General features: G+C 42.5%; 1 protein-coding gene across 2 annotated transcripts in view; it reads right to left on the bottom strand.

The window, feature by feature from the left end:
• Positions 1–19,859, bottom strand: part of LOC137654732 (zinc finger protein 271-like) — an 88,957-nt gene that overhangs the window by 23,392 nt on the left and 45,706 nt on the right. For both annotated transcript variants that reach the window (XM_068388641.1, XM_068388643.1), the window contains exon 9: positions 4,479–4,646. In XM_068388641.1, coding sequence (XP_068244742.1) covers positions 4,479–4,646 — 168 coding nt within the window. The remainder of the gene's footprint in view (positions 1–4,478; positions 4,647–19,859) is intronic.

Raw genomic sequence — 19,859 nt, 5'->3', positions numbered from 1 at the left:
GTTATCATTAATATTATTATTATTACTAGCTAAGCTACAACTGTAGTTGGAAAAGCAGGATGCTATAAGCCCAAGGGGTCCAAAAGGGAAAAATAGCCCAGTGAGGAAAAGAAATGAGGAAACAAATAAACTACAAGAGAAGCAATGAACAAAATAAACAACATTAATAAATATCTTTCATATATACACTATAAAACTTAAAAACAAGAGGAAAAAAATAAGATAGACCAGTGTGCCCGAGAGTAACCTGAAGCAAGAGAACTCTGCCTCAAGACAGTGAAAGACCATGGTAAAGAAGCTATGGCATTACCCAAGACTAGAGAACAATGGTTTGATTTTGGAGTGTCCTTCTAGAAGAACTGCTTATTTCTACCCCTACCAAGAGGAAAGTACCCACTGAACAATTGCAGTGCAGCAGTTAACCCCTTGAGCAGAGAATGGTTTGGTAACCTCAGTGTTGTTAGGTGTATGAGGATGGAGGAGAATGTGGAAAGAATAGGCCAGAGTATTTGGTGAATGTGAAGGCAAAGGAAAATTGAGCCATAATCAGAGAGAGGGGTCCAATTCAATACTGTCTGGCCAGTCAAAGGAACCAATAACTATCTAGTAGTAGTACCCCAGTGGGCAGCTGGTGCCCTGCCCAACCAACTATATTCTTACAAAACCGAGTAGAGAACTGGAAAATGGTCCAGATCATGGATACAAATGTTAAAGTTTTCTCAGAAACAACATTTATCTTTTTTCATTCATTTTATTCACCGACTAGTGACAGAATTTGGAAGGGTGTGTGAGAGAAGGAAGTTGAGAGTTAATGTGGGTAAGAGTAAGGTTATGAGATGTACGAGAAGGGAAGATGGTGCAAGGTTGAATGTCATGTTGAATGGAGAGTTACTTGAGGAGGTGGATCAGTTTAAGTACTTGGGGTCTGTTGTTGCAGCAAATGGAGGAGTGGAAGCAGATGTACGTCAGAGAGTGAATGAAGGTTGCAAAGTGTTGGGGGCAGTTAAGGGAGTAGTAAAAAAAATAGAGGGTTGGGCATGAATGTAAAGAGAGTTCTATATGAGAAAGTGATTGTACCAACTGTGATGTATGGATCGGAATTGTGGGGAATGAAAGTGATGGAGAGACAGAAATTGAATGTGTTTGAGATGAAGTGTCTAAGGAGTATGGCTGGTGTATCTTGAGTAGATAGGGTTAGGAACGAAGTGGTGAGGGTGAGAACGGGTGTAAGAAATGAGTTAGCAGCTAGAGTGGATATGAATGTGTTGAGGTGGTTTGGCTATGTTGAGAGAATGGAAAATGGCTGTCTGCTAAAGAAGGTGATGAATGCAAGAGTTGATGGGAGAAGTACAAGAGGAAGGCCAAGGTTTGGGTGGATGGATGGAGTGAAGAAAGCTCTGGGTGATAGGAGGATAGATGTGAGAGAGGCAAGAGAGCGTGTTAGAAATAGGAATGAATGGAGAGCGATTATGACGCAGTTCCAGTAGGCCCTGCTGCTTCCTCTGTTGCCTTAGATGACCGCGGAGGTAGCAGCAGTAGGGGATTCAGCATTATGAAGCTTCATCTGTGGTGGATAACGGGGGAGGTTGGGCTGTGGCACCCTAGCAGTACCAGCTGAACTCGGTTGAGTCCCTTGTCAGGCTGGGAGGAACGTAGAAAGTAGAGGTCCCCTTTTTGTTTTGTTTCATTTGTTGATGTCGGCTACCCCCCAAAATTGGGGAAGTGCCTTGGTATATGGATGGATTCATTTGATAATTAAAATGAATAGTGTTACACAATGCACATTATTTACAATACTTACTAGTGTATAAATGCAAAGACCCCACAAAGCTCCAAAACTTGCATGTGAGGTGGGACCTGCTAAGCACACCATAAATTACACTAAACTAACTTTAACTATTTGTGAGATTGTAATCTTAACACAATAGAAATATCAGGTTGGATAATTTTTGAACACTATTGTACAGTAGCAATATGCGTATTCTTTTCTTAATCAAGACAACAAAAATTTAGCAGGAAGAAATATTCTGTAAAATTATTTACAATATGAATAAATGTATATTCTTTAATCATACATGACCAATAGTAAGAAGTTATGACAGGTCACTACTGTCACATTGGTTCAAGTTTCATGAAAGTTAACTTGATTTAGGAAGCTAATGTCTAAACACTATAAATCTTGAAGTAGTTAAAAGAATGAGGGCTATTTTTCAGCAGCCAAAAAAAGCTAGGTAACAGTAGAAGGTAGTGTTCAGGGTAAAGATTAGCTCCTATAGTCTGAGGACACTAATAATCTTTCAAGCAGTGGAATTGTACCTAGCCTAACCTAACTAAAACCTTGGGCTAACTTCTTTTATTGCATCTAGCTGTTTTAGCGCATCATCGATAAGAGTTCTGATAGAATTAGTGAGAAGAATGCTTCCACGCAAACCTAGAGTTCTTCTTGATCCAGATCCTTCTAATGCAAAACCCTCACCTTCAGAAATCCATGTCTGTAGACTCCTGGATTACGAGATAGAAGACTGGGTTAGGATGTCCGATTCAACATTTCTCAATTTGCTGGATTAAACACATATGAGCAACCTTGTGTGCTTTATTTACAGTTGCCATGGGGGTATTAAGCATCGGGAACCAGGCCCAGAGTTACTGGGAACTCCAGTAAAGAAGGATCAGAGTGAGATAAATTGTGAGTTGTAAGAAGAGGCTTTTGTTTCCTGCCCTCGACAGAGGAAGAAACAGAAGGAGATCTATCCCTCTTAGCCTTCTTCTTGTAGTGTATACAATACTTTTCCAACTGAGTGGGTGGCCATTCCCTATAAAAATCACATGGAGAATCAAAAAGAACACAATTTTCCACCACAATGCGGGCAAAAAGGGCGAGGGTCTACCTTGACCCGGCTTATAGAGGTTCCCCATTATTATTATTATTATTATTATTACTTGCTAAGCTACAACCCTAGTTAGAAAAGCAGGATGCTATAAGCCTAAGGGCTGCAACAGGGAAAATAGCCCAGTGAGGAAAGGAAACAAGGAAAAATACGATATTTTAGGAGAGTAACGTTAAAATAAATATCTCCTATACAAACCATAAAACCTTAAAAAAAAAAACAAGAGGAAGAGAAATAAAATAGAATAGTCTACTAACTACGACAGTGGAAGACCACGGTACAGAGGCTATGGCACTACCCAAGACTAGAGAACAAAGGTTTGATTTTGGAGTGTCCTTCTCTTAGAAGAGCTGATTACCATAGCTAATGAGTCTCTCCTACCCTTACCAAGAGGAGAGTAGTCACTGAACAACTAGTGCAGTAACCCCTTGAATGAAGAGGAATTATTTGGTAATCTCAGTGTTGTCAGTTATATGAGGACAGGGGAGAATATGTAAGGAATAGGCCAGACTATTTGGTGTGTGTGTGTGTGTCGGCAAAGGGAAAATGAACCCTAACCAGAGAGAGGGATCCAATGTAGTACTGTCTGGCCTGACTAAAGACCCCATAACTCTCTAGCAGTAGTATCTCAACAGGTGGCTGGTGCCCTGGCCAACCTACAATCTTCAAGGCCACGATAAGTCTGCATACTACTGTACTTGAAACACCACTCATATTCACAATGTACACCGAAAGAGTGAAAACACTGACAAGAGAAAGTAATTCAGCATGGAGTTGGGATTGTACTCTGAGAGAACCATCTAGGATGGCGACCAAAGGAGAGTGAACAGCACGGCAGAGATCAGATCCTGTTTCCTACAGCATGGAGAGATTACTGGTAACCATATATGGTTGCCAGCTAGACACCTTTTTCCTTTCTGGTCATAGCAAAACAACTTAGGAGTAAGCCCAAATAAATTACTCAGATGTTTTTATCCGTGTAGGAACAAACATCCCTTGTAATCACTAATAACCTAAATAAAATTAATCTTTCCCAATCTGGAGTAAGTAAACAAAGTGTTAACTTATCAAGCACAAGTCAATGAGAGAACTGAAAGCTAAAGCATGTAGAGCTTATTCAAGCAAAGGTTATTGTCTACTGAAAGGAAAGGGTTGTGGTGGCCTATTGGAAGCATCTCTACCAGGCACTAGCTGGACTGGGGTTCGAGTCCCGATAAAACTCGATAGTTTCTTTAGTGCCTACAACCTTGTCATCCTGAGTCATCCACAGCCATTGCCTGGCCCTTCCTGGTCCTAGCTGATGGAGAGCGGGTTTAGGCGCTGATCACATGTATCTTGGGCATTGTCCTGCAAGCTAGGGCAATGTTACTGTCCCTTGCCTCTGCTATTCATGGGCAAGCATTAAACCTTTTAAAAAAAACAGGAATTTTCTAGTTTTGGGATAAATGTTGATGTGAGCCAAGCTTTGAGAGAAGCAATATGAAAATAAGGGGAGGTAATATACATAATTAAGGAACATAAAAATACAATATAATGAGCTGAATGATACTGTATGCAGTATGACAAAGCCTGTTATTAGAATCTACTTACTTTATGCCACATATATCACAAACAAAAGGCGTCTCTCCTGTATGGATTCTTCTATGTTCTTCCATGTTTCCTCTTTGAGAAAAGCTTTTTTTACAGAATTCACAAGAGAATGGACGCCTGCCAGTGTGTAGCCGCAAGTGACTCTCTAGGTTTGCTTTTTGAGTAAATCTGCCAAAACAAAATTACAACCATCAATCATAAAGCAAGCAAACAGTAGGATGGAGAAACTTAATACAATATACTTTCCTACCAAGCAAAAACAGCACAGAACTGTGTATCAAAAAATGTTATTTTTATTAGTAAAATAAATTTTTGAATATACTTACCCGATAATCATGTAGCTGTCAACTCCGTTGCCCGACAGAATTCCATGGAGGGATACGCCAGCTATCACAATACTAGAAGGGGGTGTACTTACCAGCGCCACCTGTGGCCAGGTACTATAGTACTTCTTGTTGACACCTCCTCAATTTTTCCTCGGTCCACTGGTTCTCTATGGGGAGGAAGGGAGGGTCGATTAAATCATGATTATCGGGTAAGTATATTCAAAAATTTATTTTACTAATAAAAATAACATTTTTCAATATTAAACTTACCCGATAATCATGTAGCTGATTCACACCCAGGGGGGTGGGTGAAAACCAGTGTACAAGATTAAAGGATAGCTAAGTATCCCATATTTCATATAACAGTTATCTCAAATAACAATGAAATAATAAGTACCTGGTAAGGAAGTCGAATTGAACCGTTACTCTGCCTCTTTTTTAAGTTCGTCTTCCTTACTGAGCGCAGCGTTCCTCTTGGAGGCTGAATCAACCCAAAGGTGCTAAAGTATATAGGGTTGCAACCCCTACTAAAGGACCTCTACAAAACCTCTAACCCAGGCGCTTCTCAAGAATGAATAGACCACCCGCCAAATCAAAAGGATGCGGAAGGCTTCTTAGCCTACCGTAACAACCATAAAAACAACAATAAAAGCATTCAAGAGAAAGGTTAAAAAAAAGGTTATGGGATTAAGGGAATGTAGTGGCTGAGCCCTCACCTACTACTGCACTCGCTGCTACGAATGGTCCCAGGGTGTAGCAGTTCTCGTAAAGAGACTGGACATCTTTAAGATAAAATGATGCAAACACTGACTTGCTCCTCCAATAGGTTGCATCCATTATGCTCTGCAGAGAACGGTTTTTATTAAAGGCCATCGAAGTAGCTACGGCTCTTACTTCGTGGGTCCTTACCTTCAGCAATGCAAGGTCTTCCTCCTTTAAGTGAGAATGGGCTTCTCTAATCAGAAGCCTTATATAATACGAAACCCCGTTCTTGGACATGGGCCTCGAAGGTTTCTTGATGGCACACCATAAGGCTTCTGACTGTCCTCGAATAGGTTTAGACCTCTTAAGATAATACTTGAGAGCTCTGACAGGGCAAAGAACTCTCTCTAGTTCGTTACCTACCATGTTGGAGAGGCTAGGTATTTCAAACGATCTAGGCCAAGGACGTGAAGGAAGTTCGTTCTTTGCTAGGAATCCGAGCTGAAAAGAACATGTTGCAGATTCGGTCGTGAAACCAATGTTCTTGCTGAAGGCATGAACCTCACTGACTCTCTTAGCTGTTGCAAGGCAGACGAGAAAAAGAGTCTTGAGGGTAAGGTCCTTGAAGGAAGCTGACTGGAGAGGTTCGAACCTAGGTGACATAAGGAACCTTAAGACTACGTCTAGGTTCCAGCCTGGAGTGGATAGACGACGCTCTTTAGACGTCTCAAAAGACTTAAGAATGTCTTGAAGGTCCTTGTTGGAAGAAAGGTCCAAACCTCTGTGGCGGAGAACTGAAGCCAACATACTCCTATACCCTTTAATCGTAGGGGCTGAAAGGGATCTCTCATTCCTAAGATGAAGAAGGAAGTCAGCTATTTGGGTCACAGAGGTATTGGTAGAGGATATTGAATTGGCTCTACACCAGCTCCGGAAGACTTCCCACTTAGATTGGTAGACTCTACGAGTGGAAACCCTTCTTGCTCTGGCAATCGCACTGGCTGCCTCCTTCGAAAAGCCTCTAGCTCTAGCGAATCTTTCGACAGTCTGAAGGCAGTCAGCCGAAGAGCGTGGAGGTTTGGGTGCAACCTGTCTACGTGAGGTTGACGTAGAAGGTCCACTCTTAGAGGTAGAGTCCTGGGGATGTCGACTAGCCATTGAAGTACCTCTGTGAACCATTCTCTTGCAGGCCAAAGGGGAGCAACCAGCGTCAGCCGTGTCCCTTCGTGCGAGATGAATTTCTGCAGAACTTTGTTTATTATCTTGAACGGTGGGAATGCGTAAAGGTCGAGATGGGACCAGTTCAGTAGAAAAGCATCCACATGAACTGCTGCAGGGTCTGGAACAGGGGAACAGTACAGCGGAAGTCTCTTGGTTATGGAGGTGGCAAACAGATCTATGGTAGGTTGACCCCACAAGGTCCAAAGTCTGTTGCACACACTCTTGTGGAGGGTCCATTCCGTGGGAATGACCTGATTCCTTCTGCTTAGGCGATCTGCTGAGACGTTCATATTGCCCTGAATGAACCTCGTGACCAGAGTGAGGTTTAGACCTCTTGACCAAATGAGGAGGTCCCTTGCGATCTCGTATAGGCTCCTCGAATGGGTCCCTCCTTGCTTGGAGATGTAAGCCAAGGCTGTGGTGTTGTCTGAGTTCACCTCCACCACTTTGCCTAGCAGGAGGGACTTGAAGTTCAGCAGGGCTAAATGAACTGCTAGTAGCTCCTTGCAGTTGATGTGGAGTAATCCCTGTTCCTCGTTCCACGTTCCCGAGCATTCCCGTCCGTTCAAGGTCGCACCCCAGCCCGAGTCCGATGCATCTGAGAAGAGATGAAGATTGGGGGTCTGAATAGCCAACGATAGGCCCTCCCTGAGAAGGAGATTGTTCTTCCACCACAGGAGAGTGGTCTTCATCTCTTGGGTGATTGGGATAGAGACTGCTTCGAGAGTCGAACCCTTGTCCCAATGAGCTGCAAGATGGAATTGAAGAGGGCGGAGGTGGAGTCTCCCTAGCTCGACGAACAGGGCCAGTGATGAAAGGGTCCCTGTGAGACTCATCCACTGTCTCACCGAGCAACTGCTCCTCTTCAGCATGCTCATGATGCACTCTAGGGCTTGGCTTATCCTGGGGGCCGATGGAAAAGCCCGAAAATCCTGACTCCGAATCTCCAATCCCAGGTACACAATGGATTGGGAGGGAATGAGCTGAGACTTTTCTATGTTGACTAACAGACCCAGTTCTCTGATTAAGTCCAAAGTCCAGTTGAGATTCTCCAGACAGCGACGACTCGTGGAGGCTCTCAACAGCCAGTCGTCTAAGCAGAGGGAGGCTCTGATGTCCGATAAATGTAGGAATTTTGCTATATTCCTCATCAGATGAGTGAACACCATAGGAGCTGTGCTTAGGCCAAAACACAGGGCTTGGAATTGGTAGACAACCTTTCCAAAAACGAATCTCAGGAAAGGTTGGGAGTCTGGATGAATAGGAACGTGAAAGTAGGCATCTTTCAAGTCCAACGAGACCATCCAGTCCTCCTGCCTGACCGCTGCTAGGACCGACTTCGTCGTCTCCATCGTGAACGTCTGCTTGGTGACATACGCGTTGAGCGCGCTGACGTCCAGCACCGGTCTCCAACCTCCTGTCTTCTTGGCCACAAGAAAGAGACGGTTGTAGAAGCCCGGGGATTGATGGTCCCGGACTATAACCACTGCCTTCTTCTGCACAAGTAGCGACACCTCCTGGTGCAATGCTAGCCTCTTGTCCTCTTCTTTGTAGTTGGGAGAGAGGTTGATGGGAGATGTGGTCAGAGGTGGTTTGAGGCAGAATGGAATCCTGTAACCGTCCCTCAGCCAACTGACAGACTGGGCGTCTGCACCTCTCTTCTCCCAGGCTTGCCAGAAGATCTTGAGTCTGGCTCCTACTGCTGTCTGGAGATGCGGAGAGTCAGTTTTTTCCTTTAGATGTCTTGGAGCCTTTCCTAGACTTGCTCCTGGAAGAGTCTGGACGGGAGCTTCCTCGGCTGGGGGCTCTACCACGAAAGGGCGGTATGAACCTCGTAGCAGGGGTATCAGCCACTGGGGAGCGATAAGTCCTGGGGACTGAGGTAGCAACCTTAGACTTACGAGCCGATGAGGCTACAAGATCGTGTGTGTCCTTTTGTATCAGGGCAGCAGACAAGTCCTTAACCAGCTCTTCGGGGAAGAGGAACTTCGAGAGCGGAGCAAAAAGGAGTTGTGACCTTTGACAAGGTGTAATGCTGGAGGAAAGGAAGGTACACAGCTGTTCCCTTTTCTTCAGAACCCCTGATACAAACATCGACGCAAGCTCACCAGATCCATCCCTAATGGCCTTATCCATGCAGGACATTAATAGCATGGCAGAATCCTTGTCCGCAGGGGAGGTCTTCTTGCTGAGGGCCCCCAGGCACCAGTCTAGAAAGTTGAACATCTCAAATGCTCTAAATACTCCCTTCAGTAAGTGATCAAGGTCTGAGAAGGTCCAGCAAACCTTAGAGCGCCTCATTGCAGTTCTCCGAGGCGAGTCTACCAGACTTGAGAAGTCAGCCTGGGCAGAGGCAGGTACTCCCAAGCCTGGTGCTTCTCCTGTGGCATACCAAACGCTCGCTTTCGAAGTGAGCTTAGTCGGAGGGAACATGAAAGAAGTTTTGCCAAGGTGTTGCTTAGTCTGCAGCCACTCCCCTAAGATCCTTAACGCTCTCTTAGAGGACCTTGCTAGGACTAGCTTAGTATAGGTGGACTTAGCTTGCTGTATGCCCAGCGAAAACTCAGATGGCGGAGAGCGGGGAATAGCAGAGACAAAGTGGTCTGGGTAAACCTCCCTAAGCAGAGCCAAGACCTTACGAAAGTCAATAGACTGTGGAGAAGACTTGGATTCATCCACGTCTGACGAGGGATCCAGGTGTGCCGCCTCATCATCAGAAGCCTCATCACCAGAGTGTAGCGAAGAGATCGGACAAGAATGCTGAACAGCAGAGTCAGAACGAGTAGGAACAATATTAGTGGTTTCCTCTTCAAGTAACTGTTGAGGGAAAACCTGAGGCTCAGACTGCAAAGGCTGAATAAAAGACGAAGCAGAAGGAAGGCGCATGGGTGGAGGAGGCTGACTCCTAGCATGAGTGGTTGAACCCAAGGGTTGCGCTTGCTGAGCGGTTGGCGGAAGCGGAGTAGCAAGTTCCTGTTCCTGTAGTGTGAGCGGAGCGCGATGAGGTAGAGGCTGCGCAGAACAAGGTAAATGTCTCGCAAGCTGAGGCTCCTGAGGCGCAAGGCTAAGGTGTTGTGGTGCTTGCCTTGTGGAGGGTTGAGCTCGCTGCAGCGAGAGCTGAGGAGACTGACTCATGGACGGGAGAGGTTGTTGTACCTCAACCGAGTGTTGCATCACTGGTGGAGCAGCAAGTGGAGGCGGAGGAAGAGAGGTATAATCCTCCTGATCCCATTGTAAAGGTTGCCTTAAGGAAGGCGGAGGCTGAACACCACTGGGAACAGCAAGCTCAGAACGTGGCTCAACATCGTACGCCTGGCAGGTGGTACTGCGATCAGGTGGAGCGAGCGCAGGCGGAGCGAGCGCAGGCGGAGGGAGTGTAGGCGGAGGCGGAACACTCTCAGCCCGACACTCACGCATCAAGTCCGAAAGCTGTGCTTGCATGGACTGTAGTAGAGTCCACTTGGGGTCGGCAGAAACTACAGTAGGCTGAGGTAAAGCCTTAACAGTCGAGCTCTGTTGTGGCAGAACCTTACTCCTCTTGGGCGGAGTGCAGTCGACTGATGACTGCGGCGAGTCAGAGCTGAGCCAATGACTGCAACCTGGCTGAGCACTCGCGGACTGGACTCTGCGTTTAAGTGGTCTCGAGACCTGAGTCCAACGTTTCTTCCCTGACAGTTGATCAGCGGACGAGAAAAAGACGGGCTCAATCGTCTGCAGGTGGGAGTGACGGTCTTTGGAAGACACGCCCGCAACCACCGAGGATACTTCTGTGCGCCGAACAAGGCCTGCCGAACCCTTATGCCCTTCGACATTGCTTCTCCCCTGGGCTTGGGAGCTTGCAAGAGGTCCCGGACTGGGAGGACGACTGGCTCGCACAGAAGTATCCTCACGCACCACACTGACACTGACACTAGCACTTGGCACTGCACTGACACTAGCACTCGTCACAGCACTGGCACTAATTCCACCCACTGCACTCTTGACCTTAAGCTCCTTGACTTCGGCCATAAGAGACTTATGATCACTTACCACTGACTCTACTTTATCGCCTAAGGCCTGAATAGCACGCAAAACAACAGACATATCAGGCGGAGGGCAAATAGTAGGTTCGGGGGTAGCCACTACAGGGGTAGGAAAAGGTAGGGGATCATGAGGTGAGGAAAAAAGTGAAGAGTGAGAAGAACTCCTCCTAACTCTACCTCTCTCTAACTTAGTTGAATATTTCAAAAGACGGACAAATTCAAGTTCCGAAAGTCCGGCGCATTCCTCACATCGATTTTCTAACTGACAGGGCCTGTCCCTACAGTCAGAACAAGCGGTGTGAGGATCTACCGAGGCCTTCGGAATACGCCTATTGCAAGACCTACATCGTCTATGGGAGGGGGCTTGCGAAATGTCAGACATCTTGAATCCAAAGAGTTAGCCAAAGGGGGTTCCAAAATCAAGCAAAAGATCGTTAACCGTTAATCAGGACTATATAAAAGCTATCTAGCTAATATAAGAAGGTTTCCAGTAAAGCGACAGCCGAAATCTGAGAGAATACTTCACCAATTAGCCGTGAAAATACTCGAAGATCATAAGCGTATCCCAGAACGTCTTGCCGGAAGCACGACAGAGGAAAAATTGAGGAGGTGTCAACAAGAAGTACTATAGTACCTGGCCACAGGTGGCGCTGGTAAGTACACCCCCTTCTAGTATTGTGATAGCTGGCGTATCCCTCCATAGAATTCTGTCGGGCAACGGAGTTGACAGCTACATGATTATCGGGTAAGTTTAATATTGAAAATGTGTTTTTTGGGTGATATATGCTTTTCCTCAAAAAATTTCTCAGAAATTAAACTTCAGTTTCAAACTACGACAAATTTTGAATAATATCCTTCTACCTTTGAGGAATCTTAAGGTAATACTGTACTATCATTTAGCTAACCACCAACTAATAAGATTACAGCATGATTTTCTACAATACATTTTTTTTATACCAATAATGAATTACCACAGAGGACAACTGGCCTCTTATCTTATCTTATTTTCCTCCAAGCTTCCCTTGTTCAGCCAGGCCATTTAGAGGCTTGACATTATTAGGAAGATGTCTAAAAGACAATAGTGCTACTTTTTTCTTCTCTAGGTAAAGTATCATAAGAAAGTTGCATATCCAAAAATGATTGTCAATAGGACAAGGCTATTGGATTCTCACGACAAATATCTTCACATAAAACTATATCTTTTTATTGCAAATTTACAATGTCTGTGTATTCTTCAATTGCCCAAAAATTATATTGAGAACGTCTTTCAAGATTTCTGGAGACCTATCTATCCTGATAATTCTCAAAATTTCTTCTGTTGCAACATTCTGAATATTATTTTTCTCTGTGTTCTTTGGCACCTGACTCTCATCTAAATTTCTTGGATTAAAGTAATACATTCCTTATCTCTGTTGATCTGGATATTATTCTACGCCACTGTTGTTTAATTAGCTCCTTATCAATTGTGTATATGATTTTTTATAATTTTAAATATTTTGTATTGTCTCCTTGAATAAAAACTATACTTGACAATGTAAAGGTGATAATTGAACAGAAAAATTGCAATATATGCCAAGCTAAAAGGTTTGCTTTAATATCTGGATAAATTACCTACATCCACAAGGCATTTGTCACTGATAGGAGACTGAGAGTCAAAGACTTGAGGCTGTTTTTATTTACAAAATTTTAGGAATTAAAAAAATTTGCAAGATAGATTCCGCTAAAACTAAATCAAATCAAATGCATTTACCCGAACTACACATGATTATTTTGACAATTTTTCACCACTACTACTACAACTATAAGAGATAACTCAAGTGCCATATGTGGATGAGATCATGGTGAGCGGCAGATGGAGATGGTTTGGGCATGGTCTTCGCACTCCCTTAGAGGGATTAGTTCACCAGACTTTCAACTGGGCTCCTCAAGGCACTAGAAAAGTTGGAAGACCCAGACCTACATGGCTGAGGACTAAGAAGCGTGAAGTAGGAAATGACGAATTGAGATGTATTGATTTAAAAGCTCAAGATAAGAGATGACTGGCAAAATCTAAATGAGGCCCTTTGCGTCAATAGGCGTAGGAGATGATGATGATGATGACTACTACAAATTTTAAAAATAATTTGTATTTTTCCTAAATATACAAACCTGAGTCATTTAAATGGGTTACTCCTAAGACAATTTTTTAACGCCAGACAACAAAAAAGAAAATGTGGTTAAATTTTAACCCTTTTACCCCCAGGCTATTTGGAAATTTCCAACCCTTAATCCCCAGGGGGTTATTTTTTTCCCAGCACATTTTGCATTTTTAAATTGCTCTAACAGCCTTAATTTTTGTCATAGAGAGGTCAGGTTGGTCTCATTCTCTTGGAAAATGCCTGAATTTTCTCAAAAAATTATCAAAAATATGAAAAAAAAAAATTTTATAGCATTTTTTTGCAAGGACGTACCGGTACGTCCATGGGGGTAAAGGGATGGCTTTTGTGAAACGTACCAGTACGTCCTTTGGGGGTAAAAGGGTTAACTATAAGTTACTTGGCAACTCCACTGCCGGGCAGCATTATATGCTGCTGTGATGCAAGCTCCATTCTATCCTGGTCAAGACTTGCGAGGAAGTTGAGGAGGAACCTTTGCTTAAATGACTCAGGTATGTATATCTATGAAAAATAAAAATTATTTTTAAATTATTTAGTTTATTCCTACACGGATACAAACTCCTGAGACATTTAAATAGGAGTCTTCCTTAGAAGGGAGGAAGTCTCCGTTAATGAGAGGTCACTCGCTCTAACACAATTATAATAGCAAACACGGCTTTAATTAAAAGTCAAAAGTAGGTGAAGATAATCCAAGTGGCTCGTGAAGTGTCAGTACCATCTAAATTCAGACGAAGTTAGAAGTGAAGCTGTACCAGTATTAGGCCTCGAATAAAATTATGAGATATAAATGTTCATAATTAAAAACTTGTTTTGTCTAAGACTCAACTGAATAATCAACATTAAACAGATCAGTCTTATATAAACTTTGAAACTAAGCTTATGTCAACCTGTTCAAAAGAACAGTATATGCAACAACTTTGAACTTATGAAGTTCAACATATTCAACAGCAACATTAGGAATATTATTCCACAATCTGGTCATAGCTAGAATAAAGCTTCTAAAATACTGTACAGTGAAGTACTGAACCTTGGAGAATTAACTGCAAACATAGTACTGCATACAGGATGGTACAGTTTTAGATCTCAATTATGAAAAATCATATACAACATGCCCAAAAATTAGCTGAATGACAGTGCCAGAGATAATATCCAGATCAGGATAACTAATTTAATTGACCATAAATTTTTGTCCAACGAATTAAGATCACGAGTGAGCAGCTGAAGATAAGACAGGAGAACAATATTCGAAAAAAAGTGGAAAGAAAGAATTTGTCATTTGTCAGGATAGATTTATCACTAAAAATCTTAAAAGACTTGATATGCAATTTTTTGGCGCAATTGAAGAAGAAACTGACCAAACGTGTTCTCAAAAGTAAACTTGTGATCAAGAATCCCACCAAGAATTTTAAATGAAGTTTGTTTATAGTTAAACAGACAGTCAATGCAAAGGTCTGGGTGTTGAGGAGACACTGTTCTTCACCAACTTACACTACAATCCTACTCAGTTTTGTTAGGGGTCAACTTTCCCCATAATATGCACCATGCACTAATATTAGATAGACATCCATTAAGGGATTCAGCAACCATAAGTATGCATTCATTAGATGGAATTAATAATCAGCATACCTATGCAACAAATTTGTTTTCCAGGCCAAACCACATATCATGTATACATACATACATATACTAAGGCACTTCCCTCAATTTTGGGGGGTAGCCGACATCAACAAATGAAACAAAACAAAAAAGGGGACCTCTACTCTCTACGTTCCTCCAGCCTATCAAGGGACTCAACCGAGTTCAGCTGGTACTGCTAGGGTGCCACAGCCCACCCTCCCACATTATCCACCACAGATGAAGCTTCATAATGCTGAATCCCCTACTGCTGCTACCTCCGCGGTCATCTAAGGCATCGGAGGAAGCAGCAGGACCTACCGGAACTGCGTCACAATCGCTCGCCATTCATTCCTATTTCTAGCACGCTCTCTTGCCCCTCTCACATCTATCCTCCTATTACCCAGAGCTTCCTTCACTCCATCCATCCACCCAAACCTTGGCCTTCCTCTTGTTCTTCTCCCATCAACTCTTGCATTCATCACCTTCTTTAGCAGACAGCCATTTTCCATTCTCTCAACATGGCCAAACCACCTCAACACATTCATATCCACTCTAGCTGCTAACTCATTTCTTACACCCGTTCTCACTCTCATGTATAGAGTATGAAAAGTACTGGGCCGCAAACACTATCCTGAGGAGCACCAGATATAACATTCTTAGTAACTATGGTGTCCATTAACAACTACTCTGCAATCTATTACTTAAAAATTCAATACTGATGCTAAGAAGAGTCCCCCCTACTCCCACCTGTTTAAATTTGAAAATAAAGGCCTCAGGTTAACATAATCAAAGGCAGAACTAAAAGCCAATCAAATAAACTTCCTGACCACAAACAAAGGACTTCTATACAGCATTGGAAATTGTATGAAGGGCATCACATGCTCCAAGGCATTTGCAAAAGCCAAACTGCAAACTAGGGAACAGATGATTACTTTCAACAAACCTATACTCTATATTGTAGATGTTTTGCCAAGAAATGTTAAAAAATGTTATATATGGGAGTTATGGAAATTGGGGGTAATCAGCATAGCTAGAGCTACAACAAACACATTTAATCTAATGGATGAACATTACGATATACATTCAAGCTTTTGGTGGTGCTCTTTCTTGGATATTTCTATGCCTTTTATTTTTTTTGTGCATCATCTCTGGAAAGCATAAGGGAGACTCTTCTGATAGCAGTGCATCCAAGAAAAAGAAACCCATTACAATGGAACTGAAGGTGGACATACTGAAGAGAAACAAAGAAGGGGAATAAAGGTAAGGAATTGTTATATGTATTAATTATTGTCTACTAGTACTGTACACTGTTAGTGTAGGTACACTACTGTATAGGGTATAAGTATTTGTATGTATAGAGTACACTAATTTTTGAATAGAAAGGGATTGTTTTCTCTTTTCTAAAGTATATTATACGTAAGCAGTATTATGTACCTACACTAAGTTACGTATATAAAATCCGACATACTAGGAAAATAAACTTATCACGCATCGTAAGAACAAATCGCGTTACAACACATGTAGGTGTGTCTGGAAATGAGGAGACAGATTTACTGGCAAAGAATGCTGCAGCTAAGTTGATACCAAGAAGGTATCCTATTCTTTGTAATAATTTTTTGCCAAGAATTAAGTTTGTTTTAAAATAATTGGCAAGAGCACTGGGACAGTTTAAATGGAAATAAGATTAGAGAAATATCAAATGTTATATCTCCTTCAAAGTATAACATTATGCCCAGAAAGGGGGATATTACTCTTTGTTGTTTTTGCACTGGTCACAGTCGATTCATACGCGACTTTCTCATGACTGGCCAACACCAGCCATATTGCGACGACTGTTTGGTACCCCTGACAGTGAGGCATTTGTTGACTGAATTCCCCACTTTTAGCACCTTAAGAAATAGATACCTCTTTCAGGCTTGAGGTGAGGACGGCAGGTTCATCCTTGCCAAGATTCTTGGGTAAGATGTGTTGTACTGTGCTAATGGTATTTTTTAGATGTATTTCAGAAGCAGATCTTCTGAAATTTATTTAACTTTTATAAGGACATTTTAGCACTTATGGTTTTAAACTGGATTTTCTTTTATTCTTTATTTATAACAAACGATATTGGCTTCAATGGCCTTCGATGTCAGGATGCCATAAAACTCAAATTCAATCAACCGAGGACCTCCTGTATACAGTAAATGCTGCAGCAGAGAAAAGGCAAGTGGCATGACCTGTTCTGTGGATCCCACTTCTTTTAAGCAAATAAAAATGTGTACATTAACGATAAAAATATTAAATGTATGGTGAAACCACTGTTAAAGCTATTGATACTCAAGCTATAAAAGGCATACAGTAATAATGATTTTCACTATCAACAACCCTGAAAGCTGAATAAAGGCTTGAATGGCATTATTGCAATCTACCACATGCAATTAACTAGCCTAGTCTTCTCTGGATTTTCCCTTGTACTAAAACTCCAATTTCTTTATACATTAGAAAATCTTCAAGTGGTTAGCTACCAGCTGAACAAATCACTGAATAAGAGGAACTGTTAACAAATTGCATTCCTTACGATACTGTAATTAAGTCACAATCCTGGCCCAGCCATGCATTTCAATATGTTGCTTGAAGAACTCGGACAGGTATTCATAATAATTTCAAAAGTAGGTTATCTCCTATTAATAAGCAACAAATGACCTAAAAACACATACAATCTGAATCATGGTTAAAACAACAGACTAGAGTATGTCAGGTGACGAGTGAACTGAAAAGACAAAGGAACTATGGGATACCCACGCCTAGAGTTTCTGTCAACCACCATATTAACTCAGTATGTACTTCACTAAATGGGTAGGAACTTTACATGGAAAAAACTGGAAACATTCTAATTTTAGGATACATGTCTCTAACCAGCTGCAAGACAAAGCACTATAAATATCAGTGGAGTTTCATAAGAATAATAGCTAATTTTACAATAGTAGCCACAGTACAATCAATCCCAGTTAGATATATCAACCATTGTTAAAAATGTTATTTTGATAATAAAATAAATTTTTGAATATACTTACCCGGTGATTATAATAGCTGCAACTCTGTTGCTCGACAGAAAACTCTAAGGTAAAACTCGCCAGCGATCGCTACACAGGTTGCGGGTGTGCCCAACAGCGCCATCTGTCATCCAGATACCCAGTACTCAATGTAAACAAAGACTCAATTTTCTCCTCGTTCCACTGCGTCTCTATTGGGGAGGAAGGGAGGGTCCTTTAATTTATAATCACCGGGTAAGTATATTCAAAAATTTATTTTATTAATAAAAATAACATTTTTCAATATTAAACTTAGCCGGTGATCATATAAGCTGATTCACACCCAGGGGGGTGGGTAGAGACCAGCAATATATGTTTACATTATTATGAGCTAAGAGTTTTATTTCATTTTAGAAGTTATCAAAATAACAAAAACAAAATAAATAGGTACCTGGTAAGGAAGTCGACTTGAACAATTACTCTGCCTTTTTAAGTACGTCTTCCTTACGGAGCCTCGCGATCCTCTTAGGATGCTGAACGACCCCTAGGATCTGAAGTATCAAGGGTTGCAACCCATACAACAGGACCTCATCAAAACCCCTAATCTAGGCGCTCTCAAGAAATGACTTGACCACCCGCCAAATCAACCAGGATGCGAAAGGCTTCTTAGCCTTCCGGACAACCCAAAAAACAACAATAAAAACATTTCAAGAAAAAGATTAAAAGGGTATGGAATTAGGGAATTGTAGTGGTTGAGCCCTCACCCACTACTGCACTCGCTGCTACGAATGGTCCCAGTGTGTAGCAGTTCTTGTAAAGAGACTGGACATCTTTCAAGTAAAATGACGCGAACACTGACTTGCTTCTCCAATAGGTTGCGTCCATTATACTTTGCAGAGATATATTTTGCTTAAAGGCCACGGAAGTTGTTACAGCTCTAACTTCGTGCGTCTTCACCTTAAGCAAAGTTTGGTCTTCCTCACTCAGATGTGAATGAGCTTCTCGTATTAACAATCTGATAAGTCTGACCAAGCATTCTTTGACAAAGGCAAGGATGGTTTCTTAACTGAACATCATAAAGCTTCAGATTGGCCTTGTAAAGGTTTAGTACGCTTTAAATAGAACTTAAGAGCTCTAACAGGGCATAAGACTCTTTCTAGTTCATTGCCTGCGATCTCCTATAAGCTGGGGATATCGAAAGATTTAGGCCAAGGACGAGAAGGCAGCTCATTTTTGGCTAGAAAACCAAGTTGTGGCGAACAAGTGGCTTTTTCTGACGAAAATCCTATGTTCTTGCTGAAGGCATGAATCTCACTGACTCTTTTAGCCGAGGCTAACCATACCAGGAAAAGAGTCTTAAGAGTGAGATCTTTCAGGGAGGCTGATTGTAACGGCTCCAACCTGTCTGATATGAAGAATCTTAGTACCACGTCTAAATTCCATCCAGGGGTAGCCAAACGACGCTCCTTGGTGGTCTCAAAAGACTTAAGGAGGTCTTGCAGATCTTTATGTTTGGAAAGATCTAAGCCTCTATGCCGGAAGACCGATGCCAACATGCTTCTGTAGCCCTTGATAGTGGGAGCTGAAAGGGATCGTCCTTTTCTCAGGTATAAGACAAAAACAGCTATTTGAGCTACAGAGGTACCGGTCGAGGATACAGAAACTGACTTGCACCAGTCTCGGAAGACTTCCCACTTCGATTGGTAGACTCTAATGGAAGAAGCTCTCCTTGCTCTAGCAATCGCACTGGCTGCTTCCTTCGAAAAGCCTCTAGCTCTCGAGAGTCTTTCGATAGTCTGAAGGCAGTCAGACGAAGAGCGTGGAGGCTTTGGAGTACCTTCTTTACGTGTGGCTGACGTAGAAGGTCTACCCTTAGAGGAAGACTACTGGGAACGTCTACTAACCATCGAAGTATCTCGGTGAACCATTCTCTCGCGGGCCAGAGGGAAGCAACTAACGTCAACCTTGTCCCTTCGTGAGAGGCGAACTTCTGCAGTACCTTGTTGACAATCTTGAACGGTGGGAATGCGTAGAGATCCAGATGTGACCAATCTAGGAGGAAAGCATCTATATGTATTGCTGCTGGGTCCGGGACTGGAGAGCAATAGATTGGAAGCCTCTTGGTCAGCGAGGTTGCAAAGAGATCTATGGATGGTTTTACCCCAAGTGGCCCAAAGTCTCTTGCACACATCCTTGTGAAGGGTCCATTCGGTTGGAATTACTTGCCCTTTCCGACTGAAACAATCTGCTATGACGTTCAAGTCGCCTTGGATGAACCTCGTTACTAGGGAGATGTCTTGACCTTTGACCAGATGAGCAGGTCCCT

Source organism: Palaemon carinicauda, chromosome 15, assembly GCF_036898095.1.
Source record: "Palaemon carinicauda isolate YSFRI2023 chromosome 15, ASM3689809v2, whole genome shotgun sequence".
Classification (NCBI taxonomy): Eukaryota; Metazoa; Arthropoda; class Malacostraca; order Decapoda; family Palaemonidae; genus Palaemon; species Palaemon carinicauda.
The sequence above is the reverse complement of the archived record's forward strand: the minus strand, read 5'-3'. Positions and strand labels throughout refer to the sequence as shown.